At 40.7% G+C, this 25,621-nt stretch overlaps 1 protein-coding gene across 6 annotated transcripts in view; it reads left to right on the forward strand.

The window, feature by feature from the left end:
- The window catches only part of DACH2 (dachshund family transcription factor 2), a 673,780-nt gene that overhangs the window by 342,737 nt on the left and 305,422 nt on the right, over positions 1-25,621 (forward strand). For all 6 annotated transcript variants that reach the window (XM_075940749.2, XM_014569659.4, XM_014569658.4 and 3 more), the window contains exon 2: positions 2,865-2,980. In XM_075940749.2, the coding sequence (XP_075796864.2) occupies positions 2,865-2,980 (116 nt within the window). The remainder of the gene's footprint in view (positions 1-2,864; positions 2,981-25,621) is intronic.

A 25,621-nucleotide genomic window follows, 5' to 3' on the forward strand; every position in this document is an offset into this window, starting at 1 on the left:
GACAAATCTCAGCTAAATCAACCCAGCCAGGTCTTTGTCAAGCTGAGACTTAAACACCTCTAGGGATGGAGACTCCACTACTTCCCTAGGTAACCCATTCCAGTGCTTCACCACCCTCCTAGTGAAATAGATTTTCCTAATATCCAACATGGACCTCTCCCACCGCAACTTGAGACCATTGTTCCTTGTTCTGCCATCCGTCACTACTGTGAATAGCCTTTGTCCAGCCTGTTTGGCACCTCCCTTAAGGAAGTTGAACGCTGCTATCAAATCCCCCCTCACTCTTCTCTTCTGCAGACTAAATAGACCCACCTCCCTCAGCCTCTCTTTGTAGGTCATATGCCCCAACCCCCTAATCATTTTGGTAGCCCTCCACTAGACCCTCTCCAATGCATCCACATACTTCCTGTAATTGGGGGCCCAGAACTGGACACAATAGTCCAGATGTGGCCTCACCAAACCCGAATAAGAGGAATAATCACATCTCTGCTTCTACTGGAATTGTTTCTCTTAATGCAACCTAATATGCCATTAGCCTTCTTGGCTACAAAGGCACACTGCTGGCTTATATCCAGCTTCTCATCCACTGTAATTCCCAGGTCCTTTTCTACAGAACTGTTACTTAGCCAGCTGGTCCACAGCCTATAAAAATGCTTGGGATTCTTCCGTCCCAAGTGCAGAACTCTACACTTGTCCTTGTTGAACCTCATCAGATTTCTTGTGGCCCAATCCTCCAATGTATCTAAGTCACTCTGGACTCTATCCCTGCCCTCCAGTGTATTTACCTCTCCCCCTAGCTTAGTATCATCTGCAATCTTGCTGAGGGTGCAGTCCATCCCCTCATCCAGGTCATTAATAAAGATGTTGAACAAAACCAGTCCCAGAACCAAATGTTGGGGCACTCCACTAGAAACTGACCACCATCCTGACATCGAGCCATTGATCACTACCCGCTGGGCCCAACCTTCTAGCCATCTTTCAATCCATCTTACCATCCATTTATCCAATCAACATTCCCTTAACTTGCTGGCAAGAATATTGTGGGAGACCGTATCAAAAGCCTTGCTAAAGTCAAGGATCACATCCACTGACTTCCCTATATCCACAGTGCCAGTTACCTCATCATAGAAGTTAATCAGATTGGTCAGGCATGACTTGCCCTTTGTAAATCCATGCTGACTATTCCTGATCACCTTCCCCTCTTCTAAATGCTTCAAAATGGATTCCTTGAGGATCCCCTCCATGATTTTTCCAGGGACTGAGGTAAAACTGATCAGCATATAGTTTCCTGGATCGTCCTTCTTCCCTTTCTTAAAGATGGGCACTACATTTGCCTTTTTCCAATCATCCAGGATATCTGCCGGTCTCTACGACTTTTCAAAGAATGAAACAATAACAATTTGTTATAATTCATCAAAACCTGCAATCTAGGTGTAATTTTACCTTTCATCCTGCTTTAATGTGAAATATACTGTACACTATCTCTAGACAGACTAGTCAATAGGTATCTTAGACATGAAAATGTAGGGTGGAGTACAGCAGGCACATAACACTTTATATGTTGAGAAAAGATTACATTTAAGGTCTATTAAAATGGGAAGTATTCCTAGTACAACTGAAAAATGTTTAATTGAATTTAGCATGATGTTCTAGTAGCAATGAAATTATATAGATTATTTGGTAAACCAGCATAATGCTATTCTTTTTGGAGTAAAGAGATAATGAGTCTGAGTTTCCTGTACCATGCTCATATTCTCTCTCTCTCTCTCTTCCCTCTCTTTCTTCCCCCTTCTGTGACTATCTGGACATTACAGTAGATTTCGTTTCAGAACCATTCCAGCCTGGTGGTTAGACTTGCTAAAACAGGGTAAACACTAACAAGAAAAAACAATGAATAAAGTGAAATTTAAAACTGCCTAAAACAAAACTAGAAAGAAGAGTAGGGAGGGGTTATACAGCAAAAATAGTAAACCAGAAAAAATGATTGTGTGCTAGTTCGATGTACAATAAAACAAAATAACACTAGCACATTGTATGAAAAATGAACAGACTAATGGTACCTCTGCGTAGTGGTGCTAGAAGGTGTCTTCTTTAAACGCAGAGTTTGTCTTACATTGGTGGAGAGCTTGGCAACTGTAAAGTTGATAGAGTGAACTTTAACTGAAATTTCTTTGCAAACCAAAAGTGTCTTGGATATGCTGTCTCTTTTAAACTCATTTGTTGTTGCAACTTGTTTATTTTATACAGTGTTTCATAGCATTTTGTCTAAAGCTCTATTATTCAACTGAGTAAAATGTAGGTTTTTTTGCTAAAGAAAAATGGCAATATCTTTGCAAATATTATAACCTTATATTTTTATCATTTGGTGTGGGAAAGAGATGATTCTAATGGCTTTTGCTCTGTTGACAGCTGCAGAATGATAATCCAGACATACAAATTGCATTAGAGAACTGGATGAATGGAATAGATAAATACACAGATATTTTATTTCTTTACATTATGTATTAAAATTATAACCACAAGCAGTGTTCCCTCTAAGCTTCACAGGTTATTAATTAGCCCGGCCCAGTCAGTCAGCTCTATGCACAAAGCCCTGAGCCTCTGACTTGGTGGGACTGATTGAAGCTGTGCTGCCGTGCAACTTAGAGGGAACACTGACCACAATTCATAGACTGCTCTAGCTAATGTGAAAAATGTGAGAATTTGATAGGTTAGGCCAAAATTATTAGCTTAGCCCTTAAATAGCAATCAAAACCATCAATGAATCTATGACAAAGGGAAACCAGGACTAAAAAGCAAGAAACTAGAAGACTTGAATGCAAAAGACACTCAATTAAAAATGTATCCTATTTTTATTTCAACAGCTCACGGCCAGGAAGACCCCCCAAGCGCTCTCTGGGAGTTGCAATACAAGAAAACGCACGTCTTCTGCCCCATGGAGTCCCAGGCCTGTTATCACCAGGACTTATCTCCCCGACAGGTAATAAAATCCATCAGATGATGAGCCTGGTCTCTTCATACTGCACAGCAGTTGAAATAAACTAATATTGATCCAAATGCCATATCCTACAGGGCTTTTCAACTTTTACCGGAGGTTACATTATTGGATTTTTGAGTATTCATGAAAACTGTGTTTTTATGCTGCAGTGACTAAAATCTAATAGATTTTTACTTTAATTCTTTATTATGTGTAATTTCCTTAAAGGAAATTCCATTAGATACATTATTTTATTACCAAACCCCACCCCCTTGGTAATATTAGCCATTACCTTAAATAGCCTTATTTCTTCCTTTCTGGTTCATGTGTCTTTTAGTTCTCATAGGCTATAAACAGGGAGGCTAGTATATATGTAAAATCATTAGTTTAGGAAGACATAAAACTGGTCACATTTACTATGGAAACTGTGGTTATCAAAAGGATGAATAAAACTAAATTCAGAAGATCATGAAGTTCTGTTTTAGTTCTCTTAATTTAGTACCACAATATAAAATAATGGAATAATAATACCACCTATAGGTTATACATATACCTAAAATACTACATCATTAATAGTGTGTTGTTGCTATTCTGTTACTTAAGGCAATGTAAATTAAAAGCATAGTGAATATACATTTCAGTGAAGCTTCTTGTTACCATGCTACCAAGTGATAGTGCAGTGTGTATATGTTTATTTGATAATAAGGTCAACAATACACAACCAAATGAATTATAGTAGAATGTAAACAATGACTTAATATATAACAGTTGTAGAAATCATACTGATATTCCCAAATTACAGTCCAGAAACATCCAGGGCATTGAATATTTTGGATCATTACCAAGGACTTGTCTCCACTACTGGTGGGATCAACACTGTGGCAATCAATCCACTGCGAGTCGATTTAGTGTGTCCAGTGAAGACCTGGTATATCAACCACTGATTGTTTTCCTGTCGACTCCAGTACTCCACTGGAATGAGAAAAGTAAGGGGATTTGACAGGAATGTTTCTCCCATTGATCCAGCGTGGTGCAGACCCCTCAGTAAACAGATCTTAGCTACATTGACTTGAATTACATTACTAACGTTACTCACATTGCAAGGTTACATTGACTTTTCCCCACATTGTAGACCTTCCCTGAGACACAAGCAGTCTTGCATGCTGTTTAACAAGAGTTGCATTTCTCACCTTGCAGGAGACATTTAGAATTTTGATGGGACGGACTGTAATGGAAAGGGATATGCCCCTCTTTAGTTATTAGGTGGCTCATAAGGGAGTGCCTGGAGAGTGGTAACGTGGGCCTTGATCCTGTAATTTCTTGCACATGGGGGACTGCTACGCTGTCCCACTGAGCGCAGTAAGACTCTATGTGGGCACAGAAGTCCACCCACATACAGGAAGTTTCAGGTTTGGGACCTTATATCGTCCTATGTCCCATTGTGCATTAAGTGGAAATCAATGGATTTTACTTCTCTGGATGCGCTGGGCTATAATAAAATACCACTATGGAAGCAGGAATAAATTTTTTAAGTAATATTAACAGTAATAATTGCTTTAAACACAGTCAGTATTTGGAAGCATTTTGCTAGATTCATCCCCCCAGTTCAGTTGGTCCCAGTCTGTTGTGTAATTATAATAATGTGTGATTAATAATTCATTTCTAATGTAGTGAAGTTCTAGAATTATGTATTCACTCTGAAGACTGATTTTCATAAACACATTTTTTATTAGAATTCTAAAAAACAGTATCCATTCCTCCCAGGCTAAGTGTTTTCATATTTTCTGTTTTATTTATTCTCTACTGGTGACAACATGTACAGGAGGCAACCAGTGTTGATAAATTGTTGCCAAATGTTGACAAATGCATTTGCAAATAGGGTCTAAAATTATGCAAAAGGCATATTAGATTAAAGTGGTAATGTTTTAGTACCCCCGGATGCCTTGTGTGCATAGTAAAATAGTATTAACGTGGCTTAGTGTGGTCCTCTTGTGCTACTCTGACCACAGAAAGTAGAAGGGCATACTTTAAAAGTACACAGAATAAATCAACTCAAAAGATTAAACTTCAAATTATTGGACAGTGTTTTGGAAATAGTTAAACATGTTTAACCAAATATTAAAGTAATTTTAAAAATTATTTCTGCTACGATATTCTTCAGAATGAAGAGGTATTGTGATGACTACAAGTCCTTTGGAGACACAAAGGAGAGCCTATATGGTCACAGTATTCCCTACATACTTTGAACTGTTCTGCTCTGTTGTCTCCCCTCCCCAGCTCCTCAATTTTTTAGGAGTAACATTAGTTCAAGCCAAGGGATTTGGTTCGAACTAAGGCGAACCAAACGCATCCCGGGGTGCACTTCCTGGTTTGAATCAGTTGTGATTCGAACTAGCGTGCCGCGAGATCTTGCTAATGAAGTGCAGGATATTTAAATCCCCACTTCATTAGCAATTTTGAATGCCTGCGTTTGCATCCCTAGTCCGAACTAGGGTGCAAGTGTAGACATACCCTTTGACAGGAGTGCTCCAAGGGGAAGTTGAATCTATGAGAGTTCTCCTTCAGTTAAGGCTAGGTGGGCAAGATACAGCCAGTGAGCCTGCCAATCCACCGGATCTGGCCCACAGTTGCCTTGCCAGGACCCTTATTACAGAGCAGCTCATGCTTCTTTAAACAGCTGGCTTTTCTGTGCCCTGGATGCTAGAGATAGAGGAGGAGACTTCATATGCTACCCCTGCACCCTAACAAAATCCATTGGCTCCCATTGACTAGCTTTCAGCTAGAAGAAGCTGAGAAATTTTGCTGGGGACAGAAGCAGCATGGGAAGCCTCCTCTCCCTCTGTACTCTCTCTTTTCCAAAAAATGAAGTAAGAACACTGCATTTTAATGCTTCTCAAAAGAGGTGAGGTGGTTATACGCCTAGGGTGATATGTAGTAGACTAGAATCAGAGGGATGATCAGAGGTATTAATCCATTGTCTCCTGGTCACATGACAGTTTGGGTACTAACGTTCTCATACCTGTCATTACTTGTTTGGCCTGGGCTCTCCTTTCTGTAAGTAGTGACAGTCCTAAACAGTGTCCTAGACAAGTATTTTTTTCTAAAACAGTGTTAGCTTTCTGTTATGTGGGAAGTAGAACACTTTCTCCTGTTTGCTGGGCAATCTGGCTGCACTTATAGGCTATCAGCCGGAGAGGAGAACAGTCAGGGCTGGAGAGTAACTAGGGAGAGAATGTAGCCAATTGGCCCAGCCTGAGGAGAACCTGCTCTTTCCATTGACTAGGAAAGTGTGTTGGGGAGGATTCTTTCCTCACACGTTGGGGTTTCCTCCTTTAGCTCATTCTTCTTCTCTGTCTCTATCCATGCAATGTAGATTTCCACCCTAGGGCTATGTCTACACTGGTGCAATCTTGCGCCAGAAATATGCAAATGAGGCAAAGCGTGGATTATCGCCGAGCCTCATTTGCATATCTAATGAGCCACCATTTTTGCAAAAGAGGCTTTTGCGCCAGAAGGAGCTGTCTACACTGCCCCTTCTTGCGCAAGAAAAACCCTCTTGCGCAATGCCGTTATTCCTGAAAATAATCAGCGTAACATAGCCTAAGTGTCTTTTCTTCTTCTGGACCTCCTCAGGATTCCATCTCCATTGAACTCTTTCCTGTTAAATAACCTAAGCCTCTCATCTTGGTGAAGCAAATATAATAGCCAGGAGGTGGATTTGAACCAGGAACCTCTGGAGCTTACTATATGTATCTCTACAGCTTGAGCTATAAAGCCAGATGCTTATTACTTTCTGATGGAGAGCTCCTTTGTTCTTATCTCTGGCTGTAATTGGTCTAAGTGCTACGACAAAGGACAGTGAACCATGCTAGGGCTGCCCCCTTTTGTGCAAAAAAATATGTAAATGAGGCAAAGCGTGGGACATCACTGTGCCTCATTTGCATAATTAATGAGGCTCTATTTTTGCGTAAGAGGCTTTTGCCTCCCTCTTATGCAAGAACCGTTCTTTTTTTCATGAAGATCAGCTCTTGCACAAGAGGGGGTTTTTGTGCAAAGAGGAGCAGTGTAGACAGCTCCTTTTTGCGCAAAAGCCTCTTATGCAAAAACAGAGCCTCATTAATTATGCAGATAAGGCATGGCAATATTCTATGCTTCACCTCATTTGCATATTTTTTTGCACAAGAGGGGGCAGTCTAGATATAGCCTTGGTATGTGGATTACATACTTCCGCAAGCTGAGGTAGTGCTATTAAAACTGCAGTCTAGATGTAGTTCTTTCAAAAAATAGAAGCCTTGAGGTTTACAGGATCTTTCAAAAAAGGCTTCTATTTTCAAAAGAACTGTGTCTAAACTGCGTTTTCAATTTCAAAATAGCGCTTTTTCAAAAGAGTGCCACTACGCGATTATGCAAATGAAGTGCGGTAAATTCAAATCCTGGCTTCATTTGCAATTTCAAAGTGCCTAATTTACATCCCTCTGTCGAAAGAAGGACGTAGCCTAGACGTACCCTAAGTGTGTGGATTATACAAACACACAAAGATGTCTACGTAAATCTGCCTTCATGATTCAGATGGGACATTTTAAAACTCATTGGCTACATCTCAAGCATATACTGAAGCATAGAGGCTACGTCTACACTGCCCTCGTTGCACAAGAAAATATGCAAATGCGGTGAAGCGGTGAATATTGCTGTGCCTTATTTGCATACTTAATGAACTGCCATTTTTGCTCAAGGGGCTTTTGCACACGAGATGTTCTGCTGCTTTTTTTCAGGAAGAATGGCTCTTGCGCAAGAGAGGGTTTTTGCACAAAAAGGAGCAGTGTAGACAGCACCTTTTTGCGCAAAAGCCACTTGTATGCAAATGAGTATGCAAATGAATCATGGCAATATTCACCGCTTCCCCTCATTTGCATATTTTCTTGTACAACAGAGGGCAGTGTAGACGTAGCCTCTATGCTTGAGTATTGAAGCTTTGAAATTTTCCTAAGTCAGACAGTATGTCTTTCTTTTTCTCCGACATATCAATCTGTTTGTTCACTGCTCCTTCAAAATGAGCTCCTCAGCAGTAATGACATGATTCACACCCTCCTTTGATTTATATTTTAGTCCCCTCCCTCTTTTAGGCTATGTCTAAACTCCGTAGCGTCCAGGGAACGCTTCTGCTATTCTGCTTTTTTGGGGGGGGGGGGGGGGGGGGGGGGGGGGGGGGGGGCAGAGCAGACGCATTCCTTCAGAAGCCCTGTCTTCCTTCTTCCGTGAGGAAGAAGGGCTTTTCCGAAAGAGGAGGATTTTCCAAAATTTGCTTCTACGTAGATGAGCCAAATTTAAAAAAAGCCTCTTCCGAAAATAATATCGGAAAAAGGTACATAAATTGCAGAGCGCATTTTGCGTACCTATTTCGATAGATCATTGTAGTCTAGACATATCCTTAGTGTTCTATCAATTCAAAATCACAGCATCTCCAGGAAGACTTTCTTAAGACTTGAGTCAGTTTTCTTCATTTCACCTCTTGTAATACATGACACTATTTCATCACCCATTTGGCTTATAGCAGCTCAGTTTACATGGTCATTTTCACATAATAAACAGACAGTTAAATTAGGCATACTGCACTTCCTCACTTTGAGTTTTTGGCTGCAAGTACATAGGCAGAAAACACAACATCTTGTTTGAAAACCTGTGTATTTTTTCAGTCTAACTTAGCTTCTTATTGGTTTATTAAAAGTTAACTGTAAATGGAATAGAAGTCTCAGAGAGGTAGCCATGTTAGTCTATTACTTTAAAAAAAATGAGTAGTCCTGTGGCACCTTACAGACTAACAAATGTATAGTATCATGAGCTTTTGTGGGCAAAATCCTCTTCTTCAGATCAAATGAACCTGGGTGAATCCATTCAGGATCATCTCATCTGACTACAGGACTACTCACTGTTTTTAAAGTTACAGACCAACATGGCTACCCCTCTGAGACATTTTTTTCCATTTACAGTTTATATATATAATAAAATTTGTCTGTAAGGTGCCACAGGACTACTCGTTGTTTGTAAATGGAATAGTTTCATTTTATAAATATATTAGTAGATAATGAATTGAATATCAGCTAGTGACAGTGAATATTTAATCAGAATATTAAACAGAAATGCTTTAAGTGTTTCCTTGCTTTTAAATACTGTATTAAATAGCTTTTCACTGTTTCTGTAGGCCCAGAGAAAAATGTTAAGAATAATTTGTCTTTCCAGCAATTTAATTAAGGATCTGTATGTCAGAGAATTAAATGTGTGGTTTATCAACACAATCAGTGCCCACCTGTCTTTTGTTAATCATTTTTTCTTTCCATTTCCACCCATACCTGGTCCCAAACCTGCTTCTGAACTGCAGTTGAGTAGCTGTCTTTGGCCTCGCAGAGACTTTGCAAGACCTGCTGTGAAAGTCTGCAGAGCTCAGGGGTTAGAAGGAATGAGAACGTGCTTATTGAGAGATGCAGCCAAGACAATGTAGGATCAGGGCTCTGCTGCATGGAAGTCAACAGCAATGTGTGGCATTGGCTAAAATATTTGAAATTCAGATAAACTTAGAAAATTCTGGTGTTTATTCAGACTAGAAAAATATATAAGCCAAATCTTTAGAAGCAACTCTGTTCTTATTATGAAGCTAAGCTGATTGGATTCTGAGAGGAAGTAGCTTGCCACATAAGCATATCCTCCTGTTGATGTACAGCGTACTTGTTGACTCGTTTACCACCTGCAGTAGTTGGGATTTAGGACTGCCATGTCTGATGGCTGCTGTTAAAAAAAATGAAAGTAGTGTGAATCCTCTTTGTCCCATTTAAAATAGCCTTGGCACAAAGGAAGCATATGATTTATATGGATTAGTGAACTGTCTCCATCAATACAGCAGAGTGAGCATATTGGTGTATTTACATCTCACTTCTGAATATCACTCACATTGTTTCCCATTATCCCTTTTGGTAATCAGGGATTTTTTTTAAGCTCCCTTTCTCATAAGAAGCATATGGACAACTTTGTTGTTATTGGCATTACTTAGTTTGACTGAATTATTATCTTTTTTTAAAAATCAAAGAACTACACACTGCTTCAAGATAATTGCTACATTTCTCTGCCCATGGGGAATGCTAACAATTATAAACTGTTTGTGGTGACAGTTCTGTAGTGAATTACATTGATATATATGGCTAATAAATTAATATGATTCAGTTAATGAGTAATACAAGGTTGCCAAACTCCACTAGTAGAGCTTTTAATGCTGCTCCACATTTGCAGTTCTAGCTTCCTCCTGTGGTGAGAGGATCACTGCTACCTACACACTGTCATTGTGATAAATGGCATGTCCCACTGTGCTCTGCATTCCATCTGGTGTGTCCCCAAAATGAGAAATATTTTATACCAATGAACGTTCACAAGCTAGATCTTAGTTAATTGTACAATGAACTATGTTTTCAAATAATACAAATTCATATGCTGTACCAAAAACTCTCACTGTTTTATTTTATTGTGCACTAATTGGTGATGGGTGCAAATGTGATATTAAAACATCTATCTAAATTGATTTTAAAATCAAATTCTGTGTGTATAGAATTCTTAAATACCCCAATATTTGATGCCAAAATCACAAATCAAAATGCTGATGTCTACAGCTTTCTGTTAATGTTAAATAATCTGAAATAAATGGGAATGTTCAGTGTATAAGGAATTGAAATGAGACTATTTTTTTTTAGTCATTAATCCTAAAAGAGCATCTCTTTACAAGAGCAGAGATATCTTGGGGGGCGGGGGGAGGGTAACAAACAAACAAACCAGTAACCCAAAGTCTCCCTTTCCATTTTGTTTTATCTATCCTTAAGGGCCACATTTTCAGTGGGCTTGTTTTACAGCCACCTCTATTTTACACGATCATATTTCGCAGATGCATATTGCACCTATAAATAAGTTCTGAGCTTCAGCCTTGCCTGAAAAATATTGTTGATGTTCAGTTTTTCTGATTACTTAATTACTAATTATTGTCAGAGAGGTGTGAAACTTGATAACTTCATTTCATAGGAGTTTTTGCAAAGCTATTTTGGTTTTGATGCTCCTGAATTCATGACTCCTTTGACATCACAAAGTTCAAAGTGAACCTAAACTATGGTGAGTTTTGTTTGGTTTTGAGTTAAGAACAGGCAGAAAAATTCAGTGCACTTAATATTCAGTCTTCGTCTTGTCTCAACTTAGACAGCTTTGCTAATGTCAGTGACCTGCTCGGGGAAATTGGCCCCTATTTCAAGATGGTAATTAAATTCTTAAGCAGGGAAGTTTCATCTATTTTTGGGTTGTTATGAAAATTTCTTACAGCACTTTTTATTACGCTGTGATTAAGTGCTTTTAGAGTAGCTGTAGACTGGGTAGGTCATAATTTTAGGGAAAGCCTAGAAAGTGTGTAAGTAGATAAATTAATAACAAGTCAAGATTTTAATAATTCCTAATCTTTATTTTAGGATTATTTAGGAACTCCCCCTTTGCAGATTGATAATATATTTGTTACCTGTTAATGGCTTTGTCCTTCTCCATTGAGCAGATATTGCTTCTCTCCCCAAGGCTCATGATTTCCTTCTTATGGGGAAACCAGTGTGGTGTGGCAATGTTTCTTTTCTATGTGACCTGTTATTCCAAATGATCATAAATACATGTAAGGTTAGCAGTGGTGACTAGCAAAACTCTAATCTTTGCTAATCTAGCATCTCAGATTAGCAAAGCTCTGAAAGAATGCTTGTTAATTGAGCTCCTTCTGTTGTCTGGATGGCTGCTTCTGTAGCAATACAATAATATTGTGATTGAACAGTAACTCTTGGCAACAGTAAATTGAACAAAAATACTTGGACTCTGAAAGAGATTCTCCATCCAATAGCTTTAAAGTAAAGTACATAAGTACAGTAGCATTTAAATGTTTCTTTAAGAGTTTCAGACTGCTTTCTTGGTATTATCTTAAACCCTAGTTCTAGGAATTATGCTAACTTTGATTAAATGTCTGAATTAATTGAAATTGAGTTAGCATTGAAGCATTTTCCACTGACATTGCTAGGGATCAGGTTATTGACTGATTTTTAGGTTCATCAAAATGCACTCTAGCATGATAATCCTCTTGTACTCAAACCAAGGAACATCAGATTCTGGAGATACTAACTTTTTGCAAGTTTATGCCCAATCCTTATTCTCCATTGTTTGGGAATGGGGCTGTATATGCGCTAAAACAGCACTCTGAAAATGGTGGGGTATAAATCCTTTGTCACTGCATTAGTGTCTGCAGTCTGGGACACATTTATTCAGATGATTTTTGTGGTGTTTCCGAAAGGACACATAGTATCTTTTGTATTTTATTTCTATTTTCAGTAGCTTGTCTAGCAATTGGTTGTAATAAAGTGTAAAACAAAATTTAATTCAAAAGTCCATTTAAATAAATATAGTTGTAAACTTTTCATTACAAGTTTGACAGTTACTGCAATCATGCCTCAAAGAGATAATCTGGCTGCAGGAAAATATTGATCTATGGAGCAAATTAATATAGTTAGCCATCTATTTGCCATGTCTAAATCTAACCTTTTTGCTCAAATAATATGCTCTTTAATTCCTGCCTCCATATCTAAATTAGATTTGAGAAGTGAGATTTCTCATAGGAAAGTCTTATAAGGCTGTGATTTGTCAAAATTGTTAACAATTGGTTCCCTAATACTGTTGTAAATTGTCTAGAAAATTGATATAGGGAGCAAAACAAATACCATAAATACACACCATATTTAAATGCAGGACTTTTCTTAGTGGTGTTTAATGCTCTGTGATGTATTCCTCTTAATGGAATAAAATAGCTGAATAACATTATTTAATGCCAGTTCTCCTCAATGGATTGTACGGAGCTCTGTGGTAGTAAAATTAAGTATGCAACTATTCCATCTCACTTGAATGGGACTGCAAATGCTTGAATACTTTTATAGTGGTCCTTGGTGGCTGCCCTAGGTTCTTTTCAAATAAATAGAAAACAACTCTTCTAGTGAAAAAAGAGTTAATAGCTACAGTGGAAATTGCCTGACTGATAGCTATACTCCCTTTACATTGTACTATCAGGAAAAAGTAATGGCCACACTGATCTGCTTTTGACACAAATAAAGTAAGCTTTCATTTACTTTAAAAAATTACACAATCCAAATTAGATAAAACAGATATTTATGTTGTAATGTTTAGTATTATGTTTGCTGTAATTTCCACTGTACTGACAGGCTGTGAATAAGATATGGGACTATACTCTGTAAAAATGCAATAAATTAACTTAAAACTACTCTGCTGGAAAAAATAATAGTCTACATGTTTAGGAATGCTGTGGAGATGCCTTCCTGGCATCCAAGAATATTTGGCCTGGATTAATTTTAACTCCCAATATCTATTATCTATCTTACTTTTTCATTTTAACATGAAGTATATTCATGGATTAAAGTTGATAAATATGTGAGGAGAATTTGATTTTTGACAGCCTATGGATACCAACAGTTATTTGCCCTCATGCTTATTTGTGAACAGATTTGATTATGTTTTGCAAAAAAATGGCTGTTAATGGAAATATGTGACTTTTTTATTTTTCAGAGCTATGAGTTACATAAATACATTTTCCAGAGATCATTTTCCCTACATTTTTTCTAGAAATTATATGTTTGATGTTTTTGTGACATTATCAAATCATATACTAATACACTAAGTCAGAAATTCTTAAAATTTGGATTAACTGAAAATTGTGCTTTTCATGAAAATAGCCTTTATTCAGTGTATATTTGTAACAAAGGGTTAATTTTGAACAAACACACACACACACACACACACACACACACACACACACACACACACACACACACACACACACACACAGATATACAGGTTGATACTCTCTTAACCGGGATTCTCTGGTCCAGCAACATCCATGGACCATAACAGATGTTGCAGGATCAGAGAATCCTGATGGAGGGCCAATGGCAAGGATCCCTGAAGGGCTGGCAGGGCAGTGGGGTGATGGCAGGGCCATCCAGTGCGTGGCAGCAAGTCTGCCCAGGGGGTTTGGGAGACATGTGTGTAGCTGCTCGGTGGGGCTGGGAGCCACAGTAGCTCGTTGGGGAAGGGATCTGTAGCATGTGGCTGTCCTATGGGTCCCAGTGTCTCAGCACGACATGCACGGCTTCCCAAAGGGTCCTGGAGCCACGGCAATGATGGAAGGGCAGTGGGGCCAGCAGGAGGTAAGGCGCCAGCTGGCAGGCTTGTGGGCTGGGTGGCGTGGGGTGCCAGCAGCAGGGGGTCCAGAAATGACCCCAGGTACCCTCAAAATCCCTCTTCGGGGACTGACCAGAGAGGTCTAACCTGTATATACACATATGTTCCTCTATTCCTAGTCCTTCTCTCTGGTTGCACTTTATTATCTAGTTTAGCACATATGCTAGTACTGAGCTGGACTATTTATGTCTAATGTGTGTCTGCTTGCCAATTAAATGGCACTCTGCTGCACTGAAATCCTATTTCAGTTTGGAGTATTAGTTGTAGAAAAGTTTGCATGTCAGTTCCCAGTGCTGAGTAAAGATACCTTCTCATTGTTTACTACAATCCACTCAGCTTGCTTCAGTACTATATTGTACAAATAATGATGAAATTGCACCAATAATAGATTTGTTTTGCATCCAAATTGTGAGAACCAAAGACGTCAACAGCAGGCTCTTTAAGAAAAATAAAAGAGAAGTAGCAAATAAAATTAAGAAATAAAATTGCATTAAAAATACACCAAAGACTGAGAGATGAGAACTAACACTGATTTGTTTACTCTGCCAGCAGAGCTTTGTATCTAAAAAGAAGCTAGAGAAACATAACTCCCACAAAATTTCATTTTCCACAAATACCTCCATTTCACACATCACAAGTGTGCAAATTGTGACCTGGTGGACCCATGTCTTAAGAATTTGTGAAGAAGTGTCTTTGTCCAGATTCACATAAATGTGCATTGCCTGCTACATTCCACATCCTAATGACATAAAAAACCTAGTGCCAGGTACTTAAGAGCACTTAGTACCCACTCTATCAGCTTCATTTGGCATGGACACGCTAATTGACCACCTTGCTTACCTTGCCCTAATGCTGGGCCTGGTTATATAGGACAGCTTGTACTGCTACTGTCATGTTGTACCTGTTCTAAGGATAACTGCGGAACTGTGGTCTCTTAGGTTATGTCTACACTACATGCTTCTTGCGCAAGAAGCCTTTTGCACAAAAACTTCTTGCGCAAGAGCACATCCACACCTCAAAACACACCGCAAAAGCCATGTGCTTTTGTACAAGAGAGTGTCCACACTGCATGGATGCTCTTGCGCAAGAAAGCTCTGATGGTCATTCATAGAAAAGCACCTGTGCTTTTGACCATGGGGGTTTCTTGCACAAGAAACGCCTCTGGAGAGTCCACACTTGCCTTCTTGTGCAATAGCTGTAGCGCTAAAAGCAGTTATGCCTCAGAAAAGGAGGTTTACATATGGCAGAAAAAGCCCTCTGTTCTGCCATTTCACTGCCCATTTAATTGCGCAAGAGCTCATTTGAAGTGTGGACGTGCCACAGGTTTTTGCGCAAAAACAGCTGGTTTTGTGCAAAAACCTTGTCGTGTAGACGTAGCCTTAAGGTATATCTAAACTACATCCCTCTTTTGAAAGAGGGATGTAAATTAGACAGATCAAAATTGCAAAGGAAGCCAGGATTTGAACTTTCCTGCACTTCATTTGCATAATGGCGTCTGCGTGGTCTTTCGAAAAAGGGCTTTTTGAAAGACTGCGCAACCACTATTATGCAAATGAAGTGTGAGAAATTCAAATCCCGGGTTCATTTGCAATTTCGATCTGTCTAATTTATATCCCTCTTTCAAAAGAAGGATGTAGTTTAGACATACCTTTAGGCTATCAGTGAGCACTGAATTCATCCCAAAAATATTTTGCAAAGAAAAAAATTCTCCAAAGAATATTTAAATTTTGACTCTAAAAAGAAAGTATGGTATATAATACATGTTTAAAGTATAAATGAAGATATTTTTATTAGCAAACCAAAACCTGTCTTAAAATACAGTGATCTACAAAGGTTTTTATATAATCAAATGAATTATAGTAATGCAAGTTTAAGAAATGATCTGGAAAAGGCAGAATAAAAAGCAAGTTACGATAACCTTTCTGTAATTCTAAAATTAACATGTTGAAAGAATATTTCTACACTGACTTATTAAATTAGACAAGGTCATCTTTTCATTTTATTAACAGACTAGCTTTACCAGATTGTGGACTTTGATTCTGAAAATGTTGATGAATCATGCATTAAAATATGTCAAAAAGAAAATAGGTTGAAGCGTGCTAATATAATTTTATATAGCTTAAACATTTTTGTTTCAGTATTAGATGCTTGTAAAATATGGTAAAGTGTTTAATTATTGACCGTGTAATTTGTATGTTGATTAGATATGATTTTCAGATAATAAAAACAATATTTAATATATATCATAGCTTAAAGCAAGGTCACGGTTTGGCTGTGCCAGGAGAACAGGAAGTGCCTGGAATCCAATTGCACGGGGGCAGGCAGGGCCATCTACAGAAGGTGGGTGGCCTGCTGAGGAGGGTGGGGAGCCAGAGCTTGCTGGGTGACCTGCTTCATTGGGGGAGCCAGGTAGCGTGTGCGCAGGAGGGGCAAGGAACGTGCACAGGAGGGACAAGTTGAAAATCCTGTGACAGACAGACAAGAATGGTGACGGCTTAATAGAAAGATTGTCTAAAAAGCGTTGAGTACTTCAGCTTTTCCCATATCACTTGTCACCAGGTTACCTCCTTCATCCACTAAGGGTCCCACACCTTCCCTGATCACTCTCTTATTGCTAATATGCCTGCAGAAGCCTTTCTTGTTACCCTTCACATTCCTTTCTAGCTGCAATTCCAATTGCTCTTTTGCTTTCCTGATTGCTCCCCTGCATTCTCAAGCAATATATTTATACTCCTTCTTAGACAGCTACCTAAGCTTCCACTTCTTATAAGCTTCCTGTTTGTGTTTAAGCTCACCAAAGATTTCCATGTAAGCCATCCTGAGAGCCTACCATATTTGCTTTTCTTGGGCTATGTCTAGACTGCAGGCTTCTTTCGAAAGAGGCTCTTTCGAAAGATCGCGTCTAGACTGCAGGCGGATCTTTCGAAAGAGAAATCCGCTTTTTCGAAAGAGAGCACCCAGCGAGTCTGGATGCTCTCTTTCGAAGACGGCCTCTTTACATTGAAGAACGCCTTCTTTCGAAAGAGGAACTTTCGAAGGAAGGCGTTCTTCCTCGTGAAACGAGGTTTACTGCCATCGAAAGAAAAGCCACGTTCTTTCGAAATAATTTCGAAAGAACGCGGCTTGAGTCTGGACGCAGGGGAAGTTTTTTTGGGAAAAGGCTACTTTTCCCGAAAAAACCCCTGAGTCTGGACACGTCCTTACTGCACATCGGGATGGTCTGTTCCTGTGCCTTCAATAAGGCTTCTTTAAAATACTGCCAGCTCTCCTAGACTCCTTTCTCCTTCATGTAAGCATCCCAGGGAATCCTGCCCATCAGTCCTCTGGGGGAGTCAAAGTCTGCTTTTCTGAAGTGCAGGGTGTGTATTTTGCTGCTTTCCTTTATTCCTTTGGTCAGGATCCTGACATCTACCATCTCATGTTCACTGCTGCCCAGGTTGCCACCCACATCTGTTTCCCACATCTATAATCTGTTCTATTCTGTCCACAACAAACATCACGGAGGATACTATCTCCAGTTCTGGGGCTCATAATTTAAGAAGGATGTTCAGAGAAGAACCATGAGAATGATTAAAGAATTACAAACCATGCCTTGCAGTAATAGGGCTGAAGTTGCTCAATATATTTCAGCGAACAAGGAGAAAGTTAAAGAGTGATTTGATTACATTCTAAGGGTATGTCTACACTGCAGCGTTATTTCGAAATATCTTATTTCGAAATAGTTAATTTGAAATAAGTTATTTCAAAATAACACATCTGCACACAAAATGCATTTCAAAATAGTGTTTTGCTATTTCAAAATAGCACGTCCACACTGATTGGACACCGAATCGCATTTAAGGGCAGCTGAAACCGGTTCCAGGAGAGCATCAGGTCAGTAGTTGCTTGTGCTTAAAGGGACTCCCCTGGACAGCCAGTTCTCAGCTTTACCTGCTTGCTTGCCTACCTCGCTGAGGGACAGCAAAGCATTTTTCTCTCTTCCTGCTTTGGTCGCCCTGACTCGGGACTCCACAATACTCGTCACCATGGAGCCAGAGCCGCCTGGGGCACTCTGGTGCTCATTTTGGACACATTGGTGCAAGCTTGGCTGCAATTGCTGGAGACTGCCTGGCAGCATCTGCTGCAGTCTGACCTCTAGGCCCTCTTCTCAACCCCCCTAGGGTCTGGGGAGGAGCAGCAGCAGCTCCCGGATGCCAGCATGCCCCGCCGCATCTGGTGTCTGGACACCAGCAGCGACTGGTGGGACCACATCATCCTGGAGTGCTGGGGAGACCAATAATGGACCCAGAACTTCAGGATGAAGAAGGATACCTTCCTCAAGCTCTGTGAGTGGCTCGCCCCTGCTCTGCGGCGACGGGACATGCACATGAGGCCCGCCATTCCCCTCCACAAGCGTGTGGCCGTCGCCCTCTGGAAGCTCTCCACGCTGGATAGCTACTGTTCTGTGGCAAACCAGTTCGGCGTGGGGAGATCCACCGTTGAAGCAGTGCTCATGCAGGTATGGCAATCTCCAGCCACTGTGTCAGGAGAGGGGGGGTACGATGAGGGGATGGGCTGCCCTAGGGAAAAGGGGGGGAGATGGTGAAAGTCCCCTCCCCAGGAGGGTTTGGTCTGTCCCAGCCACATTACGGACTGCCTGTGGTGGCCAGGATTGCAGGGGGGGTTGCTCCTGGGAGTGGGGCCACAGGGCAGTGGCGGGGAAGGAGCACTCCAGTGACTTTCGGTGGTTTGGTGTGTCCCTCTGCAGGTGGTCAAGGCCAATAATAGAGTACTGCACTTCAGAATCATCTGCCTCACTGATTTGGATGCAGTGATCAAGGGGTTTGGGTGCCACTGGGTTGCTGGCTTATGCTGAGCCAGGTGCACAGGCTGCTGGCTCTGTGCTGGCAGGCTTGCAACTGGCACAGGCACTGTGGCCAGAGTCTATCCCTTTAAGGGCTCCGGGGCTGGCGGGGGGAGGAAGGGGGAGCAGAAGAGTTTTCCTGGTTGTACCCAGAATGGCCACCAGGGCACCCTGGGAAGGGCCCCTATTTCAAAATAAGCGTCTACACAGCACTTATTTCGATTTAGCTATTTCGAATTTGGCATTGTTTCTCATGGAATGAGGTTTACCAAATTTGAAATAAGTGCTCCGCTATTTCAATTTAATTTTAAAATAGCAGTTTGGCTGTGTAGACGCTAGGAAAGTTAATTTGAAATAACGACTGTTATTTCGAATTAACTTTGACGTGTAGACATTACCTTAAAGTACTTACACGGGAAAGAAGTATTTAATAATGGGCTAATAGAGAAAATGGGCTGGTTGTTGAATCAAGACACATTCAGATTGGAAATAACTGTAACTTTTTAATGTTGTTTAATAACTAATAAGTAATGAACAATTGGAGCAATTGTTCGTTTGGAACAATTTTCCATGTGTATTAGTAGATCCTCCATAAATGACAATTTTAAAATCAAGGTTAGATGTTTTTCTAAAGGAACTACTCTAGGAATTATTTCTTTGAAGGTCACAAGCCTGTGTTGAATAGATCATCACAATGGTCTCTTTTAGCTTTAGAATCTGAGTCTGTGAATATTGTCACTAATGCCCAAATGTTGGGTAACAAAAGTATATTTGAATAATTGTTTTGATGATCTCAAAGGAAAGTTCACTAATATATCAAAACAGCTAAAACCCACTATCATTCTGTACACATATGCAGAGAACATTCTTCTTGCTACTCCGTGCACACACACACAGTGTTCAACAGAGTGCAGTGACTTGGCCCCAGGAATCGCAGAGCAGGTGACTTGATTACACTGAAATCAGGCAGAAAATGTCCTCTTCTAGCCACTCAAGTGAATCAATCAAATTACCGAGTGGCAAAACTAATTCTATGCCTTGGGCCATCAGAGCTGCCACTTCCTATAAGTCAAGCCTTCACTTAGTGTGAAATTGTTTTTTTATTTTATTCTCTTTTATTTATTATGCTTATTTCAGCTAATCCATTTAGTGAATGTGAATCAACCAGCATATTAGAGCTCTTTCAACCTTCTCATTCAGTGATGCTGAAATACTTGAGTACTGTTGTCCATTTAGGAAAATCCTAACTCTCTTATGACCTTTATAATTAGAATGTGATACTTCAGATTTTCAAATGAGACAGAATGAGAAGAAAAGATTTAAATATAATTTTAAAATTTATTAAAATTATTTGTGGCTGTGATTTTTTAAAATAACAGATATAATTCAGAGGTGACAACATACAGATTTAAGAATTAGAAATATATCTACAATTAATTGCAAGCCATTAGTACCAGTTAAGTTTAAGGAGTTTAATAGAACAAATACTTGCTTAGAATGCTTCTAATATTGTTTTAAAAATTAAATTTAGTCTAAATTATAAGAGGCTTTGCAGAAAAGAGACCAAGAAGCTACTTAATTTACCCATATAGATGGTGTATCCCAGATAGCACACCAGTATATAATTCTGTCCATATGTCAGCCCCACATTTCTCCAGTGGCTGTAGGCACACAATATTATATTGTCCGATACAAAAAGATTAAGATACTTTGGTGTCTGTAATTTCATATGAAGCAAAACAACAAACAAAAGAAAGAACAATATAAATACAGTTCACAGTTGAGTCGTCCTGGAACATGGTGTATTATCAACTGAGATGAAATAGCAACTAGTTGTTGTTACCTGTCCTTGGACTCAGTCAAGAAATAAACCCAGACAAAGGGTGAACTAGAGCATTATTGAGGTTGTTTACACATCACATTCATGCTGGCAGTTTGGAGGCAGACTGCTGGCGGTGAGAGTTAGTTTTGATTGCATGGGTGGCTTAGACTGGATGGGCCACAGCTTCCTTGGAGATTGGCCGTGAGGTGACGAGATTCCCCGGAGTCTCTTTGGATCCGCGGAAGGCCTCTACTGTTTCCGGTCCAGTCCTGAACTGGAGTGCTGTCACATCTTTCTGAGGAGAAAAAGTCACATCCAACCACGTGTCACATTAATTTAAGCACTCTTCAGGAGTTTTCCTTAGCCATAAAAGTTAATACAGGCAGTCCTCGACTTACGCGGATCCGACTTATGTCGGATCCGCACTTACGAATGGGGCTTTTCTCGCCCCGGAGCTTGCGGGCGGCAGGACCGCCCAGAGCACAGCGGTCCCGCCACCGCGTCCTCCGGGGCGAAGAAAGCTGCTCTGGGTCTCCCTGGTGTGCTGGGGGGACTCCCCAGCACAGCAGGGAGACCCGAGCAAAGCCGCACAGGCAGCGGGACCCCGCCGCCTCTGCGGCTTTGCTTTGGGGCAAAGGAGCAAAGCCGCATGGGCAGCGGGGTCCTGCCACCTGTGCGGCTTTGCTCTGGTCTCCCTGCTGTGCTGGGGGGGACTCCTCCCCAGCACAGCAGGGAGACAGGAGCACAGCCGCAGAGGCGGGGGACCCCGCTGCCTGTGCGGCTTTGCTCCGGGACAAAGGAGCAAAGCCGCACGGGCAGCGGGGTCCCGCCGCCTGTGCGGCGTTGCTCGGGTCTCCCTGCTGTGCTGGGGGGAACTCCCCCAGCACAGCAGGGAGACAGGAGCAAAGCCGCAGAGGCGGCGGGACCTCTGCGCGCCTCCGCGGCTTTGCTCAGGTCTCCCTGGTCTACTGGGGGGGGGAAGGGGGCGCAGCTAGTGTGCCCCCCCCAGCAGACCAGGCTTTTGTTGCGGGACTCCTGGAGTAGAGCAGCAGGGGTGCTGCCGGGTTGGTCCTGCGGGGACCTACCCGGCAGTGCCCCAGCTGTTCTGTCCCAGAAGTCAAGATTCAGCCGCTGTTGAAACTGATCAGCGGCTGATTCCAGGAAGTCGGGTGCAGAGCAACTCTGCCTAGGGCTTCCTGTAGTCAGCCGCTGATCAGTTTCAGCAGCAGCTGAATCTGGAGCCAGTTCCGACTTACATACAAATTCAACTTAAGAACAAACCTATAGTCCCTATCTTGTACGTAACCCGGGGATTGCCTGTACATGATGTGCTGTCTCATGATCGGTTTCTCACTCATGCTTTCTCATGCATATATTGACAAGTTAAATATTCATAAGATGAATAAAATTAATCCTATTAAAGCAATGTGGTTTTAACAAACATTTAACTTTAGGCGGACTTTCCAACATAACACAAACTCCTTAAACCACATTTGCTCAGCTAACAAGAACTGTCTAAACTGCATTTGCTTAATATAACAGGAATTATACAAGTTACAGCTAAAATAGAAAAAGGGGGAGAAGGGCCTGCGTCTGGCTACATTTGGTGACTCTTTGAAATGTAAAGGTGTAGAAACAAGGTGTGGACTGGGAGAAAGTGAGAGAAACTTCTACACCTGCTGATCCAGTACACAAAGTCAGAATACGTACTCTACAGATCAGTGGAGAAGGAAGGCAGAAGTCTCAAAGGCAAGCAGAGTCTTAGAAAAATCACTTTGAAGACTCACATTGTGAACAAGATGGATGTATCTGCTTGGCTGGTGTCATGAGCCAGCTTCTGCTACCTTGTGTGTGTTGTATGGAAAATGCACTGCTGCAGGGGTGGCTCGTGAGCCTAGGCAGACTAGGCAGTTGCCTAGGGCACTGCCGGCCTGGGTGCCCTGTGATTACGTCACGGCCATTGACGGCCGAGCAGGCAGGGGCACCGATCGCGCCTTTCACCTAGGGCGCCGGCTGCCGCAGACAGCCTCGCTCCACTCCTGTGCACTGGATTAATTGACCTTAGTTTTCCATATCATTTAAGCACCATTGTCCTAGAAAAGGAGAGCAATCTTCCAGTAATATTTTGGAGGATTCTGCCATGGGTTAGTTTTTGGTAATGAAAATTTGGCCCTTAAATACTGCTATGATAAAATCTTGGCTGTGTATTTGAAATATATCAGCAATTTGCCAATTTCAGACTGCTGAATGTTTTTTACTGCCAGGCTTGACTATCCCTGTGCAAAAATCTGTTAAGCATTGTAGATATGTTATCAGGATTTAAGTCAGTCTTTCTGGCGTGGAGCATTGTTTGTAACTAGGAACCATTATTTGGAATTATATGGGGTTTTTTTCTTGTTGGTAGCTTAATACGTGACTGGGGTAGCAGGGGGTTGCTTGTCATAGTTATGTCTTTTGTCCAGTGAACGGTGCTGTTTGACCAGAAATCCCAGCCCTGGTGAGAATTTGGGTACCCAGCTACATTTTAGTCAAACATTTTACACAGGAAATCATGCTGAGATCAGTTTCTTTGCCCATCCATATGAACATATAACCTCCTTTTCTAAATACTTCCAGTTGTTCTCCTTTCTCCACTGCATCATATTCAAGCTTCTTTCCTTGCTTTCAAGGTTTGATATTATTCTGCCTCTCCTTACCCATCTAGCCTTATCTCTTATTGTCTGATCTCCTGTCTCTTCCACTCATCCAATGATATTAACCTTAACATCCTGTTTGTCTGCTCCTATAACAGTGCTCTCTTCTATGCCATTTCCTATATATCAGATGCTTTCCTGGGCTGGCCCATTCAAATCCCCATCAAGAGCCATTTCTCCTTTGAGTAAAAAAAACTAGCTAGCTATATATTGATGTCATTGTTATCATCATCATCATCATCAAAGACCTGATAGAAATATCAAGATGTAGTGTATTATAATCTTTGACTTGCTCTTATTCTTATACCTTGTTCTCTTAGGCTATGTCAAGATTGCACGCTTATTGCTACATAAGCTATTCTGGAATAGTTATTCCGGAATAGCTTATTTTGAAATAGCACAGCTACACTGCAGGGAAGTCTCGAAGTTAGTCTGAGGGAGGCTTCCCTAATGTAGACATGCTAACTCGATTTAGAGGCCCAGGAGGCACTGGGGAGAAATAACTTAGGGTATGTCTACACTACCACCCTAGTTCGAACTAGGGTGGTAATGTAGGCAACTGGAGTTGCAAATGAAGCCTGGGATTTGAATTTCCCGGGCTTCATTTGCATCTCACCGGGCACCACCATTTTTAAATGGTGCGCTAGTGCGGACTCCGTGCTGCGTGTAGGCTTCCTAGTCCGAACTACCGTTACTCCTCGTTTCGAACTAGGGTAGGGTGGTAGTGTAGACATACCCTTAGAGTGGCCCTGATGAGGGGCAATTTTGAAATAGCAGCAGTGGAGTGTCTACACATGCCTTATTCCAAAATAGCTATTTCAGAATAAGTGTTATTGCTCGTAGAATGAGGTTTTGCAGATTTCGGAATAAGCCATCCGTTATTTTGCAATAACAGAATGGCTGTGTAGATGCTCACGTTATCTCAAAATAATGGTGCAGTGTAGACGTACCCTTTCTCTTGATCTGTGACTTCTTTCCAGATTGTATGGCCTTTGGGGCAGCATCTTTGCCTTTTTATATATACAACGTGTACCATATTTTATATAATACCAATGATTGACAATAATGCAAATAGCAAGTTTAAGATAATAAAACAGGATTCAGCTTAAAGATTTGATATTTATTCTCTTTTATTTGAATGTCAAATTCATTAGCCATATAAGGGGATTAATGTCAAATTCATTAGCATATAACAGCTCCCAGGTGTTTTTTGCTAAGGTATTCATTCTGACTATACTTTTATAGCCAAGAAAATTAGAGGGCATTTACAGAAATAGGTAAACTGTGGTGTCTGATGTTATCACTCATGTATCTTGCATGTGCAGTCTTGCTAGCTGACAGGTAGCAGTGTGACTTCCTTGCTCCACATCTTCTGTTTGGCATCTCAAAGATTTGCTTTCATATGTGTCAAGATATGCTCATTTGGTTGTGGAATCCCTGTCATTATAAATGCTTTATCTGGTTCAATCAATATTTGTCTTCTATGGAATATCAGTTCCATTCCTGCAATGCTTTCTTGGGATATCATAATTACAAACAGTACAATATCTTAGCAGAAATATACAGGTTTTCAAACATAAGCTAGTTAAGAAATGACATGAATCACTTTCAAGGTAAGCACAAGGGAGAAAAGATTTTTCTCATTGGTAGCTGATTTTTCACTACAGTTAACACATGTTGCAATATATAGATAATTCAACTAAAATTTGCTTTTTGCTCTAAAATTTAAAAAATTCTACTGTGTAAATCTTGTTGGGTGCAGAACACAGTCCAAAATGTTGTTCTTTTAAGTGTAAAACTAGTTATCAAAATAAGTGTAATTTGTGATATTTTTCAAAGTGACTTTTCCCCTTCAACAGAGAGTTCAAGTAAGAAACAAATACTTTCCCCAGAGTTTCTGTGCTGAATTCCAGATTAAAAATAAATCATTTTCTGCTCTAAAAGATATGCTCTGTAGTTTAGTTTTAGTTCCACAGTGACTCAGGTGA

Source organism: Pelodiscus sinensis, chromosome 13 (genome assembly GCF_052426305.1).
Source record: "Pelodiscus sinensis isolate ZL-2025 chromosome 13, ASM5242630v1, whole genome shotgun sequence".
In the NCBI taxonomy this organism is placed as follows: domain Eukaryota; kingdom Metazoa; phylum Chordata; order Testudines; family Trionychidae; genus Pelodiscus; species Pelodiscus sinensis.